The 11,774-nt window shown below is 41.2% G+C and overlaps 1 protein-coding gene across 1 annotated transcript; it reads right to left on the bottom strand.

Moving 5' to 3' along the window:
- Positions 1–379: 379 nt before the first annotated feature.
- On the bottom strand, positions 380–8,393 carry dnajc9 (DnaJ heat shock protein family (Hsp40) member C9). The gene is given in 5 exon segments (NM_203965.1): positions 380–1,187; positions 2,272–2,358; positions 3,261–3,515; positions 5,557–5,697; positions 8,207–8,393. Coding segments are annotated over 5 exon segments (789 nt in total). The 5' UTR covers positions 8,390–8,393; the 3' UTR covers positions 380–1,064.
- Between the last annotated feature and the right edge of the window lie 3,381 nt (positions 8,394–11,774).

Raw genomic sequence — 11,774 nt, 5'->3', positions numbered from 1 at the left:
AACAGCACATATTTTTAATTACTTATGATTTTTAATTATTATTACTAATGAGCTGGAGAGAGTGCAGAGACATGCAACTAAACTGGTAAAGGGGATGGAAGATTTAAGCTGTGAGGTTAGACTGTCGAGGTTGGGGTTTCTCTGGCGCTTGCGAGGGGACATGATTACTACAAGTACATTAGAGGGGATTATAGGCAGACAGCGGATGTTCTTTTTTCCCTTAAAAATGATCAGCGAACCAGAGGCCACCCCTTTAGATTCGAGGAATGGAACATTTTTACAGTGAGGGCAGCTGTAAACATGCAGAGCCTGAACTTTAACTGTAATTATTAAAATCCCATAAATCCATAAGGATAATTCCTAGAAAACACAATTTAGCTTAGATGTTAGCAAAATATTTTATTGGTTTGGATTTTTCAATTTATGTTTAAAAGTTAAGTGCAGCTACACACACACACACACACACATACAAATATACGTTCTGCCAATTCCTATTAAAGAGACCAATAAAGCTCATGGAGCTAAATGTAATAAATGGAGTTCTTGTTTGCTTGGTATACAAATCGGATAAATGCTGGAATTTGCTGAGTAAACTAAATTGTAGGCTTATAAAACGTCACAATCATTTTATAACCAGCGGCTTTTATTTATTTATTTATTTTTTTTAAATAGGGTTTTGCCTATAAACTCAGTCGGAACAACCTGATGTCTTTGTACACGGAATGAACTGAAAAGCACTAATTGTTTTAATCAGATCTGTACAACAAACTAAATGTGTTGCTGCTTTGGCCATGAGAGAAGCCTTAGCTGTGCAATGCAGAGCATGCTAAATAAGGTTTTTGAATCCTTTGAACAGTTTCAAGCAAAAATTAAAACTGAACTCCAAGGACAAACTACATCATTTGCAACTGCAGTTCTGAGAATGGCGCACTCTTGGATCCACAAAACTACGAACCCATTTGGGCAAAGGCTATTTGGTACAACCTAAGGACAAATATCCATCTCAGTAAAGTTTTACATTTCATTTAGCAAATACAATCTCACACAGAAATCTCATACAGAAATCACTTCTTCCCTCTCTTTGGTGCCTTGGATTTGCTTGTTGCTTTTTTGGAAGTATTGCAGTATTTTGCTTCCAACTGATCAAAGAAACTGTCCATTTCTTTTTTTCGATCATTCTGCCGTCTCTATGGGGGGAAAGAATTGAAGACATGTCAGTCATTGATAACACTATTTAAAACTACATGTACAAATGTAAGTATTTAATATCTGAGACACTGGGAAACGCAGACCATTAATCAGTTGTCAGTTCTGGGTTAGCAGCACCAACAGATATTGCTTTAATTTTTTTTAACTGATCAAAACTTCTCAACATTGATATTCTGAGAATGCTCTACATTTGGGGTAACAATAGTTTTGTGGCTATTGTGTAGTTGTCAGGCTCTGAATTTTAAAAGAAATCTATACCCCCAAACAATGTAGGTCTCTATAAAATTATATTGCATAAACAGATCATATGTAACTCTACTTCATATAAATAAACCAAGTAAATTGCCAATTCAAGTACTAAGGGCCACCCCTGGGACTAGTGGGGTTTTTGGAGAATTTTTTCAAAATAAAATCAGCCTGAAACACTACTTTTTAGAACACATTTCTTCTGTATTTAGAGGAGTAAAATTCATTGGCACAATATGTCCCATTTAAAACTCACCCACATTCTATTCACTCCTATGGGATTTTTAAAAGTGTATTTTTTAATTGGTGTGTTTTAACTGTCACCCATTGATAAATACGCTTCTAACAATCCCATAGCTATTAACAGAACATGGGGGGTGAGTTTATGTGTTAAAGCTCTAAGCTCACATTATGATAAAACTGCCCCTTAAAAGTTTATTTGAAGAATAATTTTCCCTTTCTCAAAAGCACCTGGGTAGATACAGACAGGCCTCACAAACAAAATAATGAATGTACTTCAAATAGCATAACAACTCATCTACACCAGAATTATTCTCCAACTGTTTTAGCTGCATGGCATATTCAGAGAGCTTTTGCCTGCAAGTGATGTAAAGAAAAGGCCAAACCAGATAGACATTAAAACATGCCATCACCAATAAAAGGAATATATGGAGCTAAGTACTGCCTCATGTCTACTCTCCCCAATCCAGAAAGAGACCTAAAATGACACCGTGGTAATTGGGATTAAGGATCAATCAAAACAAGAGAACAAGTACACATTTAGCTCGCTATAAATATAACAAAAGTACAGCTTACTTGTATGAGCGCCTTAAGGTCATCACTGTCATCACCAAGGCCCATTTCCTTTTTAATTTCTTCTGCTTCTTTTGCTTCCTCGTGAGCCTAAAAGGTTTAGTTTAAAAAATGAATTTCAATGGAAGAGTTCTGTTTACATCTAGCGATGAGTGAATTTTTTCGCCAGCCATGGATCTGCAGTGAATTTCCGTAGATTGCCATTGCCGATTTTTTTGTGAAACTGGCGCAAAATTTTGCCCCATAAAAAAAAACAAAAAAAAAAAAACGCATTTTGCACATTTTCGGCTGTATCACTATTTTTCTCTTCAAAACAAGTTGGGACAGATTTGCTCATCACTATTTACATCTAAGATGTAAACTATATTATTTCTATTTCCTGTTTCTGCATGCATAAAAAATTACCAATCTGCATTTATTTGCCTAATTAACAACTGCCATAATGAACCCCTTGGAGTTTCCCATAGACTTAATCTGAACACTAATCTACACATTGGGACCGGTGGTATTGCTCTGTTGATGTCTATAGTGAATGCCGTCTTGGACCCACAAAGGAGTGTACATAAATGCATTTACACAGAGAACATGTTGTGAACATGAGATTGAAAATCAGCTTCCCAATTAAGTACCAAACCTCACTATGTGGTGCGGCCTCATGCGTCACCCTGGAGGCTCACATACACTGAAGTGGCTTTGTCAGGCTATACTTCCCCTGGATTGTCATTTAACAGGGGCACAGATCCTGAGTATAGTAGTGTTCCTTTACTTCCAAGATATTTATGGACAGACAGCAGCTTCTTCTCTTCCCATGTGCTCTGAAACGAACCAATTACAGCTTCCCACCCTGTAACACTAATATTGGTGGCAACAATCAGCCATACAGCCGGTGGCAGATTGCCAGCTGAATTACTTCTTTGTCAGTGGTTTGCAGATTATGGGTCAGGGTCCTATTTTACCATGACAACAACATGCAGAGATGTATTTGCACTTACCCGTTTGTTTCTTTGTTCACGTTTCTTTTTAGACTCTTTAACAAAAGCGTTGTAGGAAGGAATTTCTTTGGATTTAATGGCTTTCTGAATTATATGTCTAATTCTTGGTTCATCCTCAAAATCTGCACATGGCACAGACTCCATAATGCCATCCATATTTCCCTCAAAGTCCATATAAGCCGATATAATATCATTCTTTTCTTCTTCTGAGCCTTTGTACTTTTCTTCGTATGCCTTTATATCTTCCACAGTTATCTGATCAAGATAAAAATATGGTTAATGTAACAGGGCAATAATGCACAATTAAAACAATTACGTAAAGGACCAGATATTCCGAAAACGTAGTGTTGCCCTGCACTGGGACAAGTTGCACATTTGCTTCAGAAACACTACCACAGTTTATATAAATAAGCTGCTGTGTATCCATGAGGACTGTCACTCAAGATGAAATAGCGCAAAAAAGGCAGGTTTACACAGCAGAATTCAATGGCCATACATATGGAGATCCACTCATTTGACTGTCATTAAACAAGCACATTTTTGCTTGACTTGCACAAATCAGGCAGATCTCATCACTGGCTTGGAATAATTTTATACCATTGAAGTACAGCCATTTAAAATACACTACTGAAACACAGCATAGGTTGGGTTGTTAGCAGTCGGAAAAAAATGTTGGACTCAGGAAGCACACAAACTTTCTATTTAAAACTTAAAACTACAACATAAACCTTTAGGCAAAAAATTCAATTCATTTCGGGAGCGTGTTTGTATCAATTACAGTTTCTCCCTCCCTTGTACACAATTTTTAAACATTGCAGTAGAAGTTATGACAATAAGCCAACAAAACATTCCATGCAGTATTGTACCTATGGATTGGAGGAAAGATAATGTCATTCCTATATTTAAAAAGGGAGTAAAATCTCAAACTGGCAATTATAGGACAGTAAGTTTGACATCCACGGTGGGCAAATTATTTGAAGGCTTGTTAAGGGATCACATACAAAATTATGTACTGGAGAATGGCCTTATGAGCAGTAATCAGCATGGCTTTATGAAGGACAGGTCATGTCAGACAAATTTAATTGCTTTTTATGATGAGGTAAGTAAGAAGCTGGACAGTGGGGGTGCAGTGATCTATTTGGATTTTGCCAAAGCATGTGATACCGTTCCGCACAAACAACTAGCTACAGGATCAGGTACAGAGGGTGGTTGTTAATGGTACATTCTCAGTGGGTTCCCTCAGGGTTCTGTACCGGGGCCACTTTTGTTTACCGTAACTTGTTCATAAATGACTTAGTGGAGGGTATTATAAGTAATGTATCAGTGTTTGCAGATGACACAAAATTCTGCAGCCCAGTCAATCCAGGATGTGGCATCCTTGCAGCAGGATCTTGACAAATTGGCAATCTGGGCAGCTAAGTGGCAGATTAAACTTAATGTGGATAAATGTAAGGTCATGCACCTGGGATGTAAAAATATGCAAGCGACTTATACCCTTAATGGGACTGCACTAGGCAAATCCATAATGGAGAAGGACCTTGGAGTCCTTGTAGATAATAAACTTGTCTGTAGCAAACAATGCCAGGCAGCAGCTGCAAGGGCAAACAAGGTTTTGAGCTGTATTAAAAGGAGCATAGATTCACGGCAGGAGGGTGTTATTCTTCCCCTTTACAGAGCGCTGGTAAGGCCCCATCTAGAATATGCTGTTCAGTTCTGGTCTCCAGTGCTCAAACGGGACATTATTGAATTAGAAAGGGTGCAGAGAATGGCAACTAAGATGGTAAAGGATATGGAAAAGTCTCCATTATGAAGAAAGATAAGTGGATCATATAATAACCTCTCTAATGCTTTATCTACCAGCAGGTCCTTCCAACTGACACGAGGGCACCCACTCCGTTTAGAAGAAACGAGGTTCCATTTAAATATTTAGAAAGGATTTACTGTGAGAGCTGTGAGGTTGTGGAATTCCCTCCCTGAACCAGCTGTACTGGCGGATACATTATTTAGCTTTAAGAAGGGGTTGCATGGCTTTTTAGCAAGTGAGGGAATACAGGGTTATGGGAGATAGCTCTTAGTACAAGTTAATCCAGGGATTGGTCCGATTGCCATCTTGGAGTCAGGAAGAAATTCATTTCCGCTCTGTGGCAAATTAGAGAGGCTGATGGGGTTTTTTTTCCCTTCCTCTGGATAAACTAGCAGTTAGGTAGGTTATATATAGGCATTAAGGTTTAACTTGATGGACGTACGTCTTTTTTCAACCTAACTTACTATCTTACTATGTAAGAATCAGTCATACCTTTTTAAACAGCAACCTCCAATATTCCTCCCAGTTTTTATCCTGACTCAGTGTATCTGTTTCTTCATCAACAATACCCTGCTCATCGTACAGGGCTCGCTGCTCCTTATCACTGAGAACTGCATAAACCTTTCCAAGTATCTGCAGGAAAAAGAAACAGAAGTTTTAAAACAATCAGAGCTACTAGTGTCTGCCATTCACTGCCCAAGTTCCTAGATCAGGACCTTTTTTTAGAAGCTTGCAATGTACAGAACTGTGGACTTCTTTACAAACGTGCAGACATTAGAAAGGGAATGCTTGTCCTGCAACTGTTGTTGGATAAATATTTAAATTGACATTACACTCCCAACTTTCAACTTGTAAAAGAGCGCAGGCACAGAGTAAGTTGATTATATAGACATTCTTCATACTCCCTTAAAATATTAAATAATCCACATACAGGAAAGTTGAACTAATACAATTAAATGGATTTCAAGGTTTCACCACAATTTGGACTACTACAGATTAGCAACTCATTTTTCGTTATAAAGCTACCAAAGGGTTACCCACGTGTATTTTGCTGGTAGGACTTGTGGACACAGGCATGACTGCTTATTTAGTCTCTTTTCCCCAGCACCCCCATCTTCTCGTGTCAGTTTTGTTTTTTGATAACAGCAGTCAATCTGCAGCAATGCCGCTGATTCAAGCAAGTAAACATTTGAGTTGTTAGTCCAGGTTTCAGAAACTGGACCAACACAGGACTCTAAGTCACTAAGTACTTGTGAATTTGCCTCAGCCAGTTTAAGCAGGAACGATTGCAAAAGCATAAGTCATATATGGCAAAGCTCAGGGTACATGAAGGCCCTAGACACAATGTGCATCAGTTACACAGTAAATAAGGTTGTTTATTGACAAGCCATTTGCCCAAGTCCTGCTTAACCTCTACCTGATGCAAAATTTTTTTTTTAAAAAACCCATCTGAATATTTCTAGTTCCACCAGAGGGTGAAAACAGCATCTGGAATCCCATACAACAATAGGGCCAATCCCTGTTTGCGCTTTAAGCTAGGAGCAGAGCTGTCAACCAACCCCATGTCAAGAGGGAGATAATGATCCATTCCAGGTCTTTTTGAGATCTTATTTCACGTTATCATTTAGTGGAGAGGAATTCATGCCTGAGTTTAAAACAAAAAAAAAGGACTGGATCATTATGACATGGGGTTGAAAGCTCTGTACGAGTGCTTTTAGAAACTTTACACCACTTTCTAAAAAGACAGGCGACCCTTTCTTGGAAACATCTAAATGTATACGCCAAGGCAATGAATACGGGATGGAATAAGTGCAGACTGGTGCTAGGCAGGCCCTGGCATTTCTACTTCCAAACTAAAGAGTCAGGGCAATTACCATAACAGCAAGTACCTTACTGCCCCCAAAAATTAAAAAAAACAAAAAACTTCCCCAATAAAGCAGTTAGGGGTAGACATATAAAGTCTATAAAATGTAAAGATTATAAAACAGCAGTGTACGTGCCTATCAGGCTTGGACTGGTAATTTTGACAGATGCCACAGACAATACACTACTTAGGGTGGCCATGGGCAGATTTCAGCTGCCAATTTGCCAAACGAGCGGATCGCACGGTGCATGGCTGCCTTTAGTCGGCTGGTGTGAGGCTGTTTCATCCTCTACTTCAGGGATCCCCAACCTTTCTTACTCGTGAGCCACAGTCAAATGTAAAAAGACTTGGGGAGCAACACAAGCATAATAAAAGTTCATGGAGGAGCCAAATAAGGGCTAAGATTGGCTTTTAGGCAGCTCTATGCACACTATCAGCTTACAGGGGGCTTTATTTGGTAGGAAATCTTGTTATTATTTATCCAAAACTTGCCCCCAAGTCAGGAATTTAAAAATAACTCCCTGGTTTGGAGGCACTGAGAGCAACATCCAAGGGGTTGGTGAGCAACATGTTGCCCCCGAGCCACTGGTTGGGGATCACTGCTCTACTTGAAACCCCAGGGCCCATTTTGAATCCCAGTCCAGGCCTGCTACCTTTCAGCAAACACCACTGAGTGACCCAGTAAGGAGCCCCATTCTCCCACACCATTGGATCTATGCATTCACAGGTATTTAGGCCACAGTAACACAAGGTGGAGGGGGGGCCCTAGAGACTCAAATGACACCACTGTTACAAGCTTTTGCAGGGCCCTATTTAAACTGTGTATCTGCATTTTCTTGACAGGCAAGGCAAGTCCATGCCTCCCCATCTTCTCCTTCACTGGGCAGGGTGCACACACAATGCAGGCTTGAGTATATTCACACAGTTTAATGAGCTATTTTTTTTTTTTTAAAGTTGAGCAGAGTGTACATGTCCTTTAATGCTGCCGTTTCAATCACGGCAAAATGGGCGTGGTTTTTCTAAATGGGCGTGGCCAGCACATTATTCCGCCCCCACAACAATCCCAAACGCTGGGAATCACGGGTAACTTCCTGAGCAGCCTTTGTTGATGTGCTTTGCTATATTGTGTGCCCAGTACTTTAGCAAACTGCGCCATAGAGCACAAACCTGGGAATATGGCTAATAAGGTACAGGAGTAAGACTCTCAGTACCCCCTGTACATAGTACGTTTCTATTGGCCGCGTACATACGGCAGATATCCGTCACTAGAGCGAGTACCTGGAACTCGGCAGTGGCATTTTCTTTCTCTTCTTGTTGAACCCGATCGGGGTGCACCTTTAATGATACCCGGTGATACCCGCGCCGTATCTCCCCTTCCCCCGCTTCTTTGCGCACTCCAAGCACTTTGTAAAGGTCCGAAGTACCAAAGTGTATCTCGCAGCTCTCCCGCAGGCCCGGCATTGTGATTCCCAGTATGTAGGCGAAACGAATTGGTTTGTGTAGTTGCTGGCCAATCACAGGGCCGCTCTGACAGACAGCGCCAAGCAGCGCACGGTTTGGCGGGAAAGTGACGAGGCAGCGCACTATTGGCTGCAGCCCGCCCGCACAGCGCCTTTTTTTCTTTGTTTAAAACTTTATTGTTCCCGCTATAGTTCTCAAACATAAATTTTCTAGTAAGCTTTATGGAACTGTCCTGTGATACCCAAACCTGGTGACGACTTTCTGCAATTTGGAATGTACTGTCCTGCCTATTGGGCCTGTATAGCACTGACCAATAATACTGCAGTATGTGTAGGATTTTAGGAGTGAATTTGTGGGGACAGGAAAGCAATTTTTATTTTAGCTGCTTCCTTTTAACCACACTTTCTTAGGGTTACCACATCACAAATGTTTGTTAAAGGGCTGCACTGGTTGTATATGAACACTGTGATTGGGCCTTACATCTATTAATTATTAGGCACCTAAGCTTGACTGGCCTGTGTTCAAGATTTATCCCCCCCAGGCAATTAGCTATAACCTCTCTTAAATGAGAAGTAAAGGCTAAGTCACTTGGGGATGCCAAAATGTTAGGCACCCCCAAGTGACTTTAATCGCTTACCTTGTACCCCGGGCTGGTGCCCCTGTTAGGAGAAAACAGCACCAGCCCGGGGTAGCAGCGAGCGAGTGTTTCCTTCTGTGTCAAAATCCCTGGGCCGGCGCATGCGAAATAGTGAAAACCCGACTTTTTTGTTAAAGTTCCTTTTTTCACTCTACTGCGCAAGTGTAAACAAGGGAGAGGAAGCACTCACTGCAGCTACCCCGGGCTGGTGTGGTTTTCTCCTAAGAGGAGCACCAGCCCGGGGTAAAAGGTAAGTGATTAAAGTCACTTGGGGGTGCCTAACATTTTGGCACCCCCAAGTGACTTAGCCTTTCCTTCAAGTTATAAGAACAGCGTATTCCCCCACAATACCAAACCAGCTTCACCATACCATTAAGGCTGCCAAGATACAATTTAGTATCATAGCCCTTAAAAAACATTGTTTTTTTTCATAGCTGACTTTATAGAGGCAGTGCAACCTACCAACCAAGCTAGTGACTCTTTCCCTCGATTGACTAATTAGTGCTTTTACATACTGTTATCAGTTAAAATATTAACATGAAAAATACATACATTTATAATTTCTATATGATAGTAACATCATTCTTATGTATTCTTAAATATCCCAAATACATACCTCCCAACATTTGAAAAATGAAAAGAGGGACAAAAAGATTTGGCACGCGCAGCGCGGCAAATTTTTTTGACCACGCCCCAATTACCACACCCCATTTTAAAAAAAATACCCCTTTTATATAGATCAAATGGCGGGAGCAGACGATAATGTGCTATACCCTCATACTGAACGACCTAAGGAAAACAATACAGCAACTCCTACATTAAAATACAAATATAGAGAGAAGGCAGTCAGTTATAAGTGAGTTATAACTAAGTACCAGTTTTTCGCCCCATACACAGTAGCCCGCCCCATACACAGTAGCCCCCCATACACAGTAGCCCCCCCATACACAGCAGCCCCCCCATACACAGCAGCCCCCCATACACAGTAGCCCCCCATACACAGTAGCCCCCCATACACAGTAGCCCACCCCATACACAGCAGCCCGCCCCATACACAGTAGCCCCCCATACACAGTGCCCCTATACACAGTAGCCCCCCAATACACAGTGCCCCCCAATACACAGTAGCCCCCTATCACAGTAGCCCCCTATACACAGTGTCCCCCTATCACAATAGCCCCCAATCACAGTAGCCCCTATACACAGTGTCCCCCTATCACAGTAGCCCCCTATCACAGTAGCCCCCTATACACAGTGTCCCCCTATCACAGTACCTCCCATAGGAGCTCCGCCTTCTTCTGTGGCTTCGTTATGCCTCTCCTTGTGCAGCGTGACAGGCCCTTTTATAAGGTTGCACCCGTGCGTAATGACGTCACACCCACAGGCGCAACCTTATAAAAGGGACTGTCGCGCTGCACAAGGAGAGGCATAACGAAGCCGCAGACGAAGCGTGAACATCAGCGGGATGCGCTTGCTGTGCCGGATAGTTCCATGAATGTCCCACAATGCGGGACATTCATGGAACTATCCGGGACAGCGGGACGCGCCATAAAAAGCGGGACTGTCCCGCGAAAAGCGGGACAGTTGGGGGGTATGCAAATATGAAATGTATAGTACTGGGAGGCAGGGCTCTGCTTGCACAAGTACAAGTTATAATTATATGCCTATGGGAAATGTCTTTACCATGACCTTTTCTACCAAGATATATTGGAATTGCTCATTATTTAGGCCTCTCTAGACCCTCCACACTATTGACCCCCTGCAACTGCAGGGTCTGATTCATATGTAGTTACACCACTGAAAAAAATGCCCTTAAAGAAGAATGCAAGTCAAAATTTAAAAAAGCATACTGCCCAATAGTCCTCCTATTGTTTCGTAAAAATGCCACACTTTTGGCTCACCTAATCAAATATTTACTCAGTCACACTTACTTCACATTTTCTAGAACAGGCAGCCATCTCTAAAAAGGTATTCTCCCTTCCTTTCCCTCCTTGCTTCATACTGCACATGTGTTTCATTCCCTCCCCCCCTCCCCTCTGCCAGATCCGCTTCCGACTGGCTGGTGGGTATGTGTAGCTCAGAGTCTTCACACTGCTGTAGGCTGCCAGCACCATATCTCATAGAAGCAAGTAGGGATCTGGGAATTTAGATATGCAGTAAGTACTTAAAAAGAATGCCTTTAGACTTACTTTTAATTTATATTAACCTTTCATTGTCCTTTAATAGGCAACCAAGGTTTCCCTCTATAAATTGAACTGCCCCGGCTACAGTAAATGCAGCACCCAGATGTGCAGGCAGAAAGAGAAGCAGATGGCCAAAGATCGTATTGGCTTTTGCCCTGACTTCTATGCCATTAGCGCAAAAATCGAAGTACATCACTTTGTTCCAATGCCAATAAAATAAATACAGATAAGATATAGCTTGGTGTCATACTCCAGTGTCTCTCCCTGCTTTCAAAAGGAACCACCCAGCTTTATAAGCTTTATAACATTTAACAGTATCCTTGTCCAGTTCCCAGCAAAGACCAAAATCAAATGAAATTACATATTCCATGTATGAAACACAACTTTATTTTTCAAATTTCATAGTATTAAATGACTGTAGATCATTCCTTTTTCACTAAGGAACAACCCTATCAAACTTTAATATAAAATTAAAAACTCCCACTCCTCATTCAGATAAGCTTCCTGCCCTACATTCCTCTTGAATATAGTAATTTGCTCTGTTTCTCTAACTCTGTTTGACTTT

Source organism: Xenopus tropicalis, chromosome 7, assembly GCF_000004195.4.
Source record: "Xenopus tropicalis strain Nigerian chromosome 7, UCB_Xtro_10.0, whole genome shotgun sequence".
Lineage (NCBI taxonomy): Eukaryota > Metazoa > Chordata > Amphibia > Anura > Pipidae > Xenopus > Xenopus tropicalis.
Note: the sequence above shows the minus strand (reverse complement) of the source record. Positions and strands in the feature narration are given on the sequence as shown.